Source organism: Hippocampus bargibanti, linkage group LG17 (genome assembly GCF_051943395.1).
Source record: "Hippocampus bargibanti isolate YZ-2025 linkage group LG17, ASM5194339v1, whole genome shotgun sequence".
In the NCBI taxonomy this organism is placed as follows: Eukaryota; Metazoa; Chordata; class Actinopteri; order Syngnathiformes; family Syngnathidae; genus Hippocampus; species Hippocampus bargibanti.
In genome coordinates this window covers 11,092,915-11,106,584 of record NC_142750.1, presented here as the reverse complement: position 1 = coordinate 11,106,584, position 13,670 = coordinate 11,092,915, and the positions used below count along the sequence as shown (strand labels likewise).

Genomic DNA, 13,670 nt, shown 5'->3' with positions numbered 1-13,670 from the left:
ACCAACAGCACCGACCTTTCCGCTGAACAAAGCGGGGCTATGAAAATACTGCCTACTGCAGGCACAAAAAAGCACAATCGCCCCACAGCAGAACTTCCTGAGACAACAGTATTTTCTATTTTGTTTTGGTGGAATTATTTTAAGTGCTTGGGGTCAACTGTCCAGAGCAATGGAGAGTGTGGAAAAGAGGTGAAGAAGCGTGTCCAGGCAGGCTGGAGTGGCTGGAGAAAAATGTCGGGTGTGATGTGTGATAGAAAGGTTTAAGCTAGAATGAAAGGAAAAGTGTATAAAACCGTGGTGAGACCAGCCATGATGTTTGGACTGGAGACAGTGCCACTGAAGAAAAGACAGGAAGCAGAGCTGGAGGTAGCAGAGCTGAAGATGTTGAGGTTTTCTTTGGGAGTGACCAGGTTGGATAGGATCAGGAATGAGTACATTAGAGGGACAACTCATATTAGAGGCTTTGGAGAGAAAGTCAGAGAGGCCAGACAGAGATGGTTTGGTCATGTCCAGAGGAGAGAGAGTGACTCGATCGAGAGAAGGATGCTGAGCCTTGAACTGCCAGGCAGGAGACCGAGAGGAAGACCGAAGAGGAGGTTTATGGATGTTGTCAAAGAGGACATGAAGGTAGCTGGTGTGAGAGAAGAGGATGCACAAAACTGGGATAGATGGAGGACACTGATTCGCTGTGGCGACCCCTGAGGGGAAAATCCCAAAGGAAAAGAAGTTTTGGTGGAATTGTAGCACGTTCTCGGCCGATCTCGGTCGTGTCCTCATTTCCACCAACTAGCACTCTTTGGTCCAGGAAGCTACAGGATGTCCATCCTATGACACTTCAGGCACCCTGACCAAGATCATAACACCACTGCCACATTTTCCAACTCTTCTTTGTTTCCTCATTTGGCCCAGTTGAGGCGGAGAAAAGATTGTCCTTATCGGACCTATCCTTCATTTTATGACACATCCAGGGAGACTGGACTGCCTGGTGGAATTCCCGATGGAATCCATGGCGTCGCATGTGTCTTCCTTCTATTTATCAGCAATTTTTCTTATTGCTTTTTGTTGAATGACTCAGTGTTGCCCAAAAAACAACAACATAGAAGCCACACCATTTTTTTGTGTTGTTTTGACTTTTCGTCTGGTTTTATCTTGTTGGAACGTACGCCTCCCACGTCTTGACTCCGCTTGAATGCCATTCTTTTTCTTTCGACGCGGCAGGTCTAGAGTATTTGTCTGTTTGCCTGCATGCGTGAAGGTCCATGTATGTGTGTGTGTATGTACATAAAAACGCCCTACAAAAGTACCTTTTAGAGTTAACATTTCTTACTTTCTGCGGGTGGATTTGCCATTGCAAATGGGGTCACACGTCACAGTTAAAGATATTTTTAAAAATCACAAAGAAATTACTGGACCAACACACACGCATGCACACCATTGATGGGACAAAGATACACGTATCAACACACTTAATCCTCTCAAAGAAGATGGAGGGATGGTAGATGGGGAGCGGCAGATGGCCAGAAAGACGTCAATCCTTCTCATTCTTCCCAGACAGCATAAGAGCGATGGATGATTGCGTTGTGGCCTTCGTGGGGGTGTGCGCGCGCGGTTGTTTTTTGTTTGTTTGCATGTGTGTTTCAACTGAGGTGGAGGTGAACGTTTGACGACGTTCTGACGCATGTTATTCAACTTTGGCACAGCGACGCGTTAATCTGGCAGGGGAACGTGTCACTGTGACGCTACACAAATAAGAAATGACACACAGAAGTGACGTCTGTGTTTGTAGCGGTGTGTTTGAAGCATTTGATTTGTACAGCGGTTAGGATAGAATTGGAACGGTCGAGGATATACTGTCCTACACTAGAAAATACTGTATTTTCCGGTGTATAAGGCGCAACGAAAAGCCTTCATTTTCGCCAAAAAATGACCTTGCGCCTTATAAGACGGTTGGTACCTCAATGTACCTTTTTTTTATCTTTTCTGTTCGGCTTTTCCCTTCAAGGGGTCGCCACAGCAAATCAATGGCTCCATCTTCAGAGGTTTGATTTGCATATTTGTTTTGGCCAAGCTTTTACCACGGATGCCCTTCCTGACACAGCCCTTCTGTATTTATCCGGGCTTGGAACCGGCACCATGAGACACTGGCTTGTGTCTCCTTGTGGCTACAGAACAAGCAACTCTATGAACTTAATAAAGATGAAGTAAAAAAGTTATCATATAGTTCGCATACGACACCACCGTCATCGGTCTCATCAAACACGGCGACGAGTCTGCATACCGACAACAAGTGGAGCAGCTGGAGCTCTGGTGCTGCCTACACAACCTTGAGCTGAACAGACTCAAGACAGTAGAGATGATCGTGGACTTCAGGAAACATCCATCACCACACCTGCCCCTCACACTATCCAACTTCCCCGTGTCAACCGTCGGGTCTCGCAATGACTGTCAGCAGTCATCGACTCCATTTCCCACTGTCGAGGAAATTGTGCGTGCTCCTTGCTAGAATATATAAAATGGTGTTTTATTTCAAGAATCTCTTAAAATTACTTTGCAAATGCACTTTTTTTTCTCGATTTCGCCATCATTTCCTTTTTTTATTAGAAATTAAAAATTGGTGTTTTTTTGCTTGTTTTTACATTTAGTGTCTAAAAAAACGTTATTTCTGACAAATTTAAGACTAAAATATTCCGTGAAAAACCCTATGGAACATAAACGTTTTAAAGAAGGAAGATGGCTAATCTCTGAAAATGCTATTTATTATTGTATTGTTATAAACTTTGATAAAACCCTGGAATATTTTTGACCTCATAAAAATAGAGAAAATACCACACATTATACTATTCTGCAATTTCTATTTGCGTGTTTTGACAAAATTATGACGAAATCTGACTATTTTGTTGACATTCCGATTAACGCAGCACCGGTAATGGGTGCGTAACGTAACCCCAGCCTTTACTGTAGCGCCTTGTATATGTGGTGTGCCTTATATATGAAAAACTTTAATATATTTATATATTATATTTGTAAATCTTTTTTCATACCTTGAAGCTGTGCCTTATTGTCAGGTGCAATTGGCTGATATGTATGTGGGTGGGCGTTGAGATGGAGACTCATGGGAGTTTAGTTAGATGGAAGATAAATTGTAATTTTAATTGTATTTATTTAGGTCGGTAGAGCTTCGTGGCTGGGTAGGTAGTTATATCCTGTATATTGATAGGTCGAAAGATTGCTCAAATATGAGCACAGGCGTCATGTATATTTTGACGGTCTCGCCTGTACTAATTCTGAGCAACAGTGCCCTCTACTGTCAGTTGTAGAAAATACACTCGAGTTCCTTTGCACCATGAGAACTACTGAATGAATCATGTTTTGTTCTCTAGAACCATCAATGGACCTGTTTCTGTCAAAGCATTTTATGCAATTGATTTCGTGCCATGACAGAAATTTTATTTGATTCATATGACAACGACAACATCATCAATTTCCTTCTTACAGAATTATGTATTCCACATTCTTCAGATTTATAAAGATATTTTTTAAACATCAAAGCCTAATTGAGTCCCATCAAATGTTGGCAGCTTTTCTCTCTGTGTGACATTCCCAAACACTTCTGATTTGGACTGACTTAAGACAACACAAATGTACAAACAGTTATCAATTATACTCTGGTGTGTGTGTTTGTGGGGATATGAAAAATTAATCTCAGGAGATCCTGTATTCATATTTCAACCTTTCCTGTGGCCAATTCGGGTCACAAGGAGTTTACATGCAGCTGGTATTTCACAATCACAATAATAAACACATTTTTAAATCAATGTCAATACAACGTAAGCATTCCTAATGAATTGTCCTGAATGGGGACGCTTGGCCCAGAAGCCTCAATTGTGACTTTTTGCGTCAAAACAAAGCAAATCAAGCAACCATGTGGCATCCATTCACATGATGATTATTTCAAGAGGGATGGTGATGTTCATTGATGTCACCGCTTTGAAAATAAAAAGCAGCAGTTGAGACGATCCTGTTTCAAACTGACCCCTCAGGGTCAAATGGCAACACATGATGCTAATGTAGTGATGTCTCTTTTTTATTTTCACCTCTGTCAAATTTAACGCTCACAGCAAATCAGTGTCCTCCATCTTTAGAGGTTTGATCCACATGTCACAACTCTGCAATAAAAGCATGAATACTGTATGTATGTATGTACGTGGTGTGTTAAAAAAGGACTGTCCAGTCACAAATTCAGTGCACCGGTAAAAAGACACTAAAAGTCATGCAATTGTTTGAATTTGTTACACTACCCCGAGATATTCAGACATTCATTCATTAACTCATTCACTGCCGGAAGATGTTCAAATATATGTCCACTCCAGTGCCAGGGTTTTTGTCATTTTCACTCAAATTGTCGGACCCACAGAATATTGAGTTTTAGGACTACATAAACATTCAATAATACAGCGTTAGAAACCATAGACTCTTTTCTTTCATCAGAAAAAAATAGTTATTTCGGTCTGGAGTTATCTGACCTTGAAATGAGGGGGCTCTACAAAATACAACACATACATATTGGTTGATATAGCGCTTTAACAACAGCTGAAGCTGGAACAAAGCGCTAACATGGACAAAAGGGAAATGCTGCTCCCTCGTGGAAAGAAAAAAAACATTGCCATAGGTCATGGCCAGCGCTTTATCAGCACCCAAACAAGAAAAATTCGGGAATGGCGCTCAATGTCACACTTTTCAATTCCGGAATAAATTCTGGAATGGCAGCGAATGAGTTAAAGGACAACCGACACCATTTTTTTGTTTCCTAACTGACATCAGAAAAATGTTTTATAGCAAGTTTTCAGACCAAACAAAGTACCCAAAATGCATTGTGTGGCGCTTTCTTGGTCAGTGGCAATACCTACTGTGACGTCACGGTAGGTATCGTCACCAACTCAAAAACAGCGCGAGTCTTAAAACGTAAAATATAGCTATATGTGGAGGAATCTTTGTAAAATACGCTCAGTAGAAGTCATTTGAAGTGATGTTACGAATTATGGACACAACTTTTTCGGAGGCATCGGTTGTCCTCTAAAGTGACACCTTTTGCCAAGACTACTAAGTCCAACAAAAAAGTTAACTTGACAGAAAATTTATCGGTGTGATTTGCCGTATTGCTCTTAAATTGACATTCACCATCTTAATGTGCAGGAAGAACTTCTTGAAGTATTCTACTGACCCAAAGGCTCTACCCCATGTCTCCTTTTATCTGGGATTGTTTTCGTTTTTCCCCTCATCTTTGCTGAATCACACATGCCATTCATGCAGAATGTCATTGAACCATACTGATATTTTCATAGAACAAACAGGTTGACTGTGGATTCCCTCTCGTTTGTCTTTTTCCATCCTCGCTACCATTACAAATTACCTTTAACTCCCTTCAGTGGTTCCTTCACACCTGAGTGACCAGAGGTTCTCCGAGGAGACTGTTGACTCCACCAAGATCTCCATTGGATTTGCCGTTCCTTCCATAAAGTAAAATGCTCTCCAATGTGTCCTCGGGCCCTTCTTCATCCATCTCGTCCTCTTCATCTTCATCATCGTCTTCCCAGAGAGACGTGGACACATGTCGATACTCACTTGTGTCATCCCTCTCCATCTCGCGGTGGTAGAAATAGCTGAAGTTGGACACGATAACCGGCACCGGTAACGAAATGGTGAGCACACCGGCAATGGCGCACATGGAGCCCACCAACTTGCCGCCGACCGTCTCTGGGTACATGTCCCCATAGCCCACTGTTGTCATGGTTACCACGGCCCACCAGAAGGCTTCGGGGATGCTGGTGAAAGCCGTGTTGTGGCGGTCCACCTCGGCGAAGTAGAGAGCGCTGGAGAAGAGGATGACTCCAATGAAGAGGAAGAAGATGAGCAGGGCGAGTTCTCGCAGACTAGCCTTCAGGGTCTGACCCAGGATCTGGAGTCCTTTGGAGTGTCGAGACAGCTTGAAGATCCTGAAGACCCTCACAAGCCGGATGACACGGATGATGGCTAGCGAAACCAAGGGTTGCGTCCCTTTGTCTCCTGCCAGCTCTGTGCCCAGCGTGACAAAGTAGGGAATGATAGCCAAGAAGTCGATTGTGTTCATGACATCCTTGAAGAAGTGCGTCTTGCTGGGGGAGCAGCTGAAGCGCACAATCAGCTCGAAAGAAAACCAGCAGATACAGATGGTCTCGATGATGAAGAAGGGATCCTGGAATGGAGTGAAAGCTTTCGAGGTTGAGAGGGTCTCGTTGCTGACACTTGAGTGAAGAACACTACTGAACCTCTGGAAGACAAAGAATGCTTTCAGAGGAAGTGGATTCCTCAGCACATTGGGAGAATTGGACATGAACGTTGACATCTAGCGCTTCTACGCTTCCGTGTTCATTTTCAACCCGCACTTTAATTTCCAGGTCTACATTTAAAAAGATGACATTGAGATTCACACCGACACTAAGTCACATTCTGGGAACTTGACAGGACTTGACAGGAACCAGATGAATCCAGTTCTGGATACCTGCAGCCCTTAATGAGAAGGTTTCTTCAGCCGTCATCTGTACTTTTTGAAGGTGTCGGACGTTTCACCTCCTATCCAAGAGGCTTCGTCAGCGAACTAAAGTCTGACTGGTCGTATCGGCCCTATTTATATATCCCTAATGTGAGGAAACGTCCGACACCTTCAAAAAGTACAGATGACCGTTGAAGAAACCTTCTCATCGATGGACCACTCCTGTACGACTGAGAGCTTACACAGACGTACTGCAGCCCTTAACTTGTATTTCTATGGATTTCATTTCGCACTTTGCTTTGTCAGTCTGGACTTTCCAGACTTCATTTGACACAGGTAAAATGTCACCATTATGGGCTTGCCATGGCTTGACTGAGTGCGATTTCGTCAGACTTGGACGTAGCACCACATACCCCAACCCTTGCCCTCGTCACAGTCATTTCCCTGCTTTGTATATCATCTTCCCTCATGGCCCGGACTATTTAACTGAGCGGTGTCAAACTCATTTTTTTTGCCACGGGCCACATTATGGTTGTTGAGGTTTTTCGCTTGAGGGCCGTTCTTAATTTGGGGAAACCATTAGAATGTTTCACCCCCTCCACATATTACATCTTGGGTGCGCAACAAATTAATGAATAACTACTTTTTAAATATGTATTCTGGTTATATATTGTCATATATATGGTATATATATGGTCATAAATTGTGGTTAATATATGACAATTTAAAAATTTGGTTCGGAATCTAGCAAGCATCATGGCACTTGACATGCTTGATTTGCTTTCATGGGCCGAATAAAACGATTTGGCTCTCGGGCTTTGACTTTGGCACCAGTGATTTAACTCATCCACCTTGCCATGCTAACTTGGATAACCGCTCGAAAATTAATAGAGTTACTTAATATGTTGGCAATCATTCACCACCATGCAAATGTGAAACCCCTTGCGTCCCAGGTTGGCTGTTACTTAGGAGGTAAAAGGAAAGATGATAGTGGCACGCGTGTCATAGTCATCCAGCTCACTCCACAATCAAGCCTGACTCCAAATCATAGTCCAGTTGTCAAACTAAAAAAGAAAACGGGAATCCTAGTCCAAACCTGACCCAGATCCTCTACCGAAAACGGGAATCCTAGTCCAAACCTGACCCAGAACCCATCTACTGAAAACTCAATTCCTGAACCAATTGAAAATCCGAAGCCGAACTCTCAAATCAAACCTTAACACCAACCCTACCTTTCTTGAAATCAAACATAATCTAAACACCTAAACCAAAACGAACCCTTTAGCCTGATTTGCTTCATTGGTCGCCATGTTATCTCCATGCTGTTTTCAGTGTGTCCATGTTTATTAATACACATCATCATATCTGGATGGCTTATCCTTCTATATTTAGGGGTGTCTGTCTCAGAGGGGGTAACATGAGAGCGCCTCATCTGTTTTCCTCGCCTATGTGCACTCTGTGCCCTACTTTGACTTCTGGAATATTGTCGCCGTCTAAATGTTCTCTCCGATCTGGACTCTGATATCAGGACTCGTTCAATCTGCTTCCTGGATTATGGAGGGAAGGACAGACCGTAGAAATTTCCCTCATTTCCCCTTTCACTGCCATCTTGGAATTGAGTTTGACTCACTGTTGTCTTTGCCGATCCTAATCACACAAAATATAATTCCTACACAGTTTTAACCTGCAAAGAGGACACCTGTCACCATCTGACGTCCTCCCGTGTTCACCTCATGACCCACCTGGATCTAAGCTGTCACTTAGCCTCACTGTTAGCGCCATGAATGCTAGCGTTTTCAAAGTCCGCCCAGTTGACTATCTACTATGCCATCTAGGTTCACTGAAAACTGGAATATTGACTTTGGGGTTGACTGCAACCATGACTGTTTGCTTGTCAATCACGGGAGAGCATGTGCATGAACCTTGTAGTCTATCCCAGCGGACTTTGGGATCACACCCTGGATTGGCCGCCAGTCAATGAGACTAAGTTGTCAGCCTTGGGTTATGCAATAACTTGGATTCGGCGTCTGTCAACCACATCTCAGGACACATCTTCAGCGTCTTTAATTTTACTCACACTTTATGACTGACTAACCCAGTGCACTGTGGACTAACAGCCTTGATTGACCACCACCACCAGGACCAGTTTACAACTTCTTGCCAGCCTTCCACGATACTATGAAACAAAATGGAGCTGCTCCCTCCAGGAGTCATAAATAGAGATCCAAAGATGAATATGGATTCAAGATAAAGAGTATGATGACAACTGTAACATCACATTAATCTGTAATTGTAAAACACTCAAAGACACACAAGCTGTGTGAGCTTTACAGTTCACCGAACATTACATGAACTAAACCGCATGTCAGTTAAAAAAAATGTAAATTGTCCATGTGATCCTACATACCTCCCTTTGCTCTCGCTCGTTCCTGAGCTCGGGCAGGGTTTCCAGGCAGAAGCTGAGGATGGAGACAACGATGACCAGGATGCTAACGATGGCGATGATGCGAGCGGCGCTGGATGACTCAGGATACTCAAAGAGCATCCAAAGGGGGCGCCGCGACTCCCCACTGGGCAGAACTAGTTCCTCGTCCTTAGGGAAGCCCTCATCCTCCTTAAAACGTTCCAGGATGTCTTCGCCGAGCTGGTAGAAGCGAAGCTCCTCAAGGAACACATCCAGCGGCACATTGGCGGGCCGTCGCAGTCTACCGCCGGACTGGTAAAAGTACAGAATGGCCTCGAAGCACACCCGGCTGCGGTCGAGGAACATCTCGTTTCGTACAGGGTCAAAGTATCGCAGCCGTTTACGGGGATCTCCCAGTAGGGACTTGGGAAACTGGCCAACGGTACGCAACTGGGTCTCATAACGCATGCCCGAGACGTTGATGGCCAAGCGTTTGGTCAGCGCCCAGCCGCTCCTGTGCGATGGACGTCTCCTGCCTCGCTTGGTGTTACCACCAGAAGGCAGCATCATCACCTTTGCGCTTGCCTTCTCCTGCTGGTTGTGCTCATCTTTGGCTCTCTTATCCGCATCCTCTGAGGAACACGTGTCTTTGCTTCTGCCGTGCTTGTCTGGGCTCTCCATCCTTCAACCTTGAATCACAACAAAGTGCTTTGAAATACTCAAAATACACCTATTTAATCCTCTAAACTAATGTTATCAGAATAACTTTTGTTCGGGGTGATGTTATATTGATGTGGTTTGCATCATATATTGTATACTACACACTGAACTCCCACATCATCATAATTCGGTCTTTGGTGATTTACCTATTAACCAACCTATTGTCGGTAGTCTGTGGTATTAGCTGGGAAAAAGTAAACATTAATTTGGTGGTATTTTGGTTGCCATTGAACTATGTGCAAGTGAGTTGAGTATTTATGCAAAAGCAGTGCCAAACCCCTGGTGACTGTCACGTTTTGCGAGGTGGTGATGGCGGGTTCGGATCCCAAAATGCAGGCAGGAGGGAGCAGGAGGTTGTTTGACAAATTGTATTAAAATAAAGTCAGCAGGAACAAAATGTAAAACATCAAAATCATCTGAATGGAAAAAATACAAAGTAGCAAAAGAAAACCAAGTGTAAAAGTCCGCCAAGGTTAAACAAACACGTACACAATGCATGCTGCCACCAAGCAGCAAACAAACAATGAATCGGCACCGGATGATCGTGCCAGGTGTCCTTTTAAGTGTCATTGATTTTAACGACCAGCACCTGCGAGGCTGCCGGCAGGGCTGACGTCGCTACCCGCTGGTCGCCAATCTGATCGGGACGACCAGCACCTGTGCAGGTGCAGGCGGGGCTGACAGCGCCCCCCGTTGGTCGCCAACCAGATCATGACAGTACCCCCCCTTCAAGGGGCTGCTTCCAGAAGTCCCAACAGTCTCCCAAAAAGGTCCACTCGCCAGGGAACGGTCGGTGGAGAGGGCAACCGCTGCCTCTCCAGCACACGACGGGCGGCGGCCTGATGGGAACGGGACTCGGCCTGGGGTGGACGAAGACGCGGCACGGATCGTCGTGGGCGTGAGTGCGATCCCTCTCGCACGGTCACGCGACGGCGCATGGCTCTGCGTGGACGTCGAACTGCCAGGCGCAGAATGGCACCCCGTACGGCCGTATGGGACCAGGTCTCGGCCGGACGCCGACGTGGGCGTGAACTGCCCGCCTCCGGGGGAACGAGACCAGTCCAGAGCCGCTCCGGGATCCAGCGGTGAGAGGGGTCTCGGACTGACATTGACGCGGACGTTGCACGGCTCGTCGTGGATGAGACTCAATTCGTCATGCACGACGACAGCGTGGCTGGACGTGGGCGTGCAATGCCAGTCACCCAGGGTCACCCTGGACGGCCACCTGGAAGGAGGTCTCGGCCGGACGTTTACGTGGACGTTGCGGCTCGTCGAGTGACGCGATTCAAACGCGACGAGGCTTGCGCTAACGTGGACGTAGCATAGCCAGGCACAGGGTGGAAATGAGACGGGTCCGATGTACCTGCGGGATCCGATAGTTGGCCGATTCATTCTGTCACGTTTTGCGAGGTGGTGATGGCGGGTTCGGATCCCAAAAAGCAGGCAGGAGGGAGCAGGAGGTTGTTTGACTAATTGTATTAAAATAAAGTCAGCAGGAACAAAATGTAAAACATCAAAATGATCTAAATGGAAAAAATACAAAATAGCAAAAGAAAACCAAGTGTAAAAGTCCGCCAAGGTTAAACAAACACGTACACAATGCATGCTGCCACCAAGCAGCAAACAAACAATGAATCGGCACCGGATGATCGTGCCAGGTGTCCTTTTAAGTGTCATTGATTTTAACGACCAGCACCTGCGAGGCTGCCGGCAGGGCTGACGTCGCTACCCGCTGGTCGCCAATCTGATCGGGACGACCAGCACCTGTGCAGGTGCAGGCGGGGCTGACAGCGCCCCCCGTTGGTCGCCAACCAGATCATGACAGTGACAAGGAATAGTTGGGATGTCTCAGAAAAACGTAGTAGTTTACCAATACTGTATCTTTTGGCATTGGCATTCTTTTTTTAATGATACAACATCATAATCATCTCATTTCATTTTCCGTACCGCTTATTCCTCATTAGGGTCGCGGGGGTTGCTGGAGCCTATCTCAGCTGTCATAGGGCACGAGGCGGGGGACACCCTGAATTGGTTGCCAGCCAATCGCAGGGCACACAAAGACATACAACAGTCAGATCACACTCACCCTTGGGACAATTTGGAGTGGTCAATCTGCCTGCCATGCATGTTTTTGGAGTGTGGGAGGAAACCGGAGGACCCGGAGAAAACCCACACGGGTCCGGGGAGAACATGCAAACTCCACACAGGGAGGCCGGACCAGGACACGAACCAGCGACCTCTGCACTGTGAAGCCGGTGTGCTAACCACTTGACTACCGGGCCGCCCCATCATAATCATATAATTGATAATTGTATTGTCAATCCCAAAGCTATGGCTCGCGGACCTTGGGAGTTCAGGGACATCAGTCTGGAACTTTTAGCTCTAAATAAGCCTTACCTTGGTGATTCCTGTGAATTCAACTGATGAGTGTCACCCCCATTACTGCCGCGAACTCAGCGTGCCCGCACATCTCGTCCGTCCTCTTTGGGGGCTCCACCATCCATTCAAACATCCTGATGAGTTCCGATTTGCACTTTTTCGCAGTCTTCCACCGAGTTTGGTAGGGAGAGGTCAGAGTTAACCTGGAGTTCATCTAACATCGTTCAGCATGATTGTGGGTCACTTGATGGTCTGCCCCCACATTCACTCGCTCACCGGCTCACTTTCTCTCCCTCGATACTTGTCGGGAAACGCTGGAAGGCCGAAATTTAATCTTGCAGCTTCTCCAAAGGCCAACGACGCCGCTCGCGCTTTGCCCCCGGAGTCCTCTGCCTTCCCCTTAGACCCCTAAAACATGACCTTAAACACACTGCACATGACTGCATAGAAATGAGATTTGGAAAATCACAAAATGTGTTACATTTTTAATAAAGAGTGAGAGTGCAATCGCTATTATGAATCAATGGAAATAACATTGAACGTAAAATGGTAAATATTTCATATTTTAATGTATTTTTCCATACACATATATATATATATACACACACACACACACACACACACACACACACACACACGCACACACACACACACACATATCTATATCTATATATATATGCGTGAATACTTTATTGACATTGTTTTATATTTAATAAACAACTATCGTAAGACTGCATTAGTGTAGGCAATAGCTTGTCAATACTGTCATAAATTCAAATGTAATTAAATTGCTTCTTCATTTAATTTTGATTTATTTTTTTGCTGATTAAATTAGCTTTCAATGTGTAGTTGATTTGTGGATTATATCAATTCGTTATAATACCTGTACTGTACTCTTATGTATGTATGACGTCATTCGGTAGAAATTATGGAGTTTTATTTTTTGTCCACGAGAGGGCGACAATTGCCGCGTTACAAGGTCTCGTTTGGTTTTACATTTTTACTGATATATATATATATATATATATATATATATATATATATATATATATATATATGTGTGTGTGTGTGTGTGTGTGTGTGTGTGTGTGTGTGTGTGTGTGTGTGTGTGTGTGTGTGTGTGTGCGTGCGTGTGCGTGTGTGTGTGTGTATTTTTGTTTTGTTATTTTTGCATGGGGCATCACGAGTAAGAACTTTTAAATCCTTGTCAAATACGACCCAGTGGCACTTACAGATTTAAAGGCACATTTTTGGTCATTGAGCACGTATGTCATGCATATTAGCAAATTTGACAATAAAGCGGACTTTTCTTTCTTTCCATATATTGGCAATACAAATACATGTATGTGGAAAACACTCATCCCTGTCTTTGGTTAGTTTCTGTTCCATTTTTGACAGTGTAGCAGAATTTTGACTAGAAGCCTTCTAATGGTCAAGAGCTTTTTTTAAAAACTGTCTGTTGATGAAACGTCCACCGTGGTTTGGTCATGATTTCATCAAAATCTATAGAACAGTTGATATGTTTTGGATGTAACATTGAAGTGACCTTGATGCTTCAACACAAACAAAATTGTGGAATCAAGCCTATTTGTTGAAGATCAAGACTGTCATGATCTGGTTGGCGACCAACGGGTGGCG

General features: G+C 44.8%; 1 protein-coding gene across 1 annotated transcript; it reads right to left on the bottom strand.

The window, feature by feature from the left end:
* Positions 1 to 3,446: 3,446 nt before the first annotated feature.
* kcna7 (potassium voltage-gated channel, shaker-related subfamily, member 7) lies at positions 3,447 to 9,620 on the bottom strand. Its single transcript, XM_089019070.1, has 2 exons — positions 8,937 to 9,620; positions 3,447 to 6,307 (listed from the first exon to the last, which is right to left on the bottom strand). Exons 1-2 carry the CDS (start codon positions 9,612 to 9,614, stop codon positions 5,435 to 5,437), a joined length of 1,551 nt encoding a protein of 516 aa, XP_088875196.1. The 5' UTR covers positions 9,615 to 9,620; the 3' UTR covers positions 3,447 to 5,434.
* Positions 9,621 to 13,670: the final 4,050 nt, after the last annotated feature.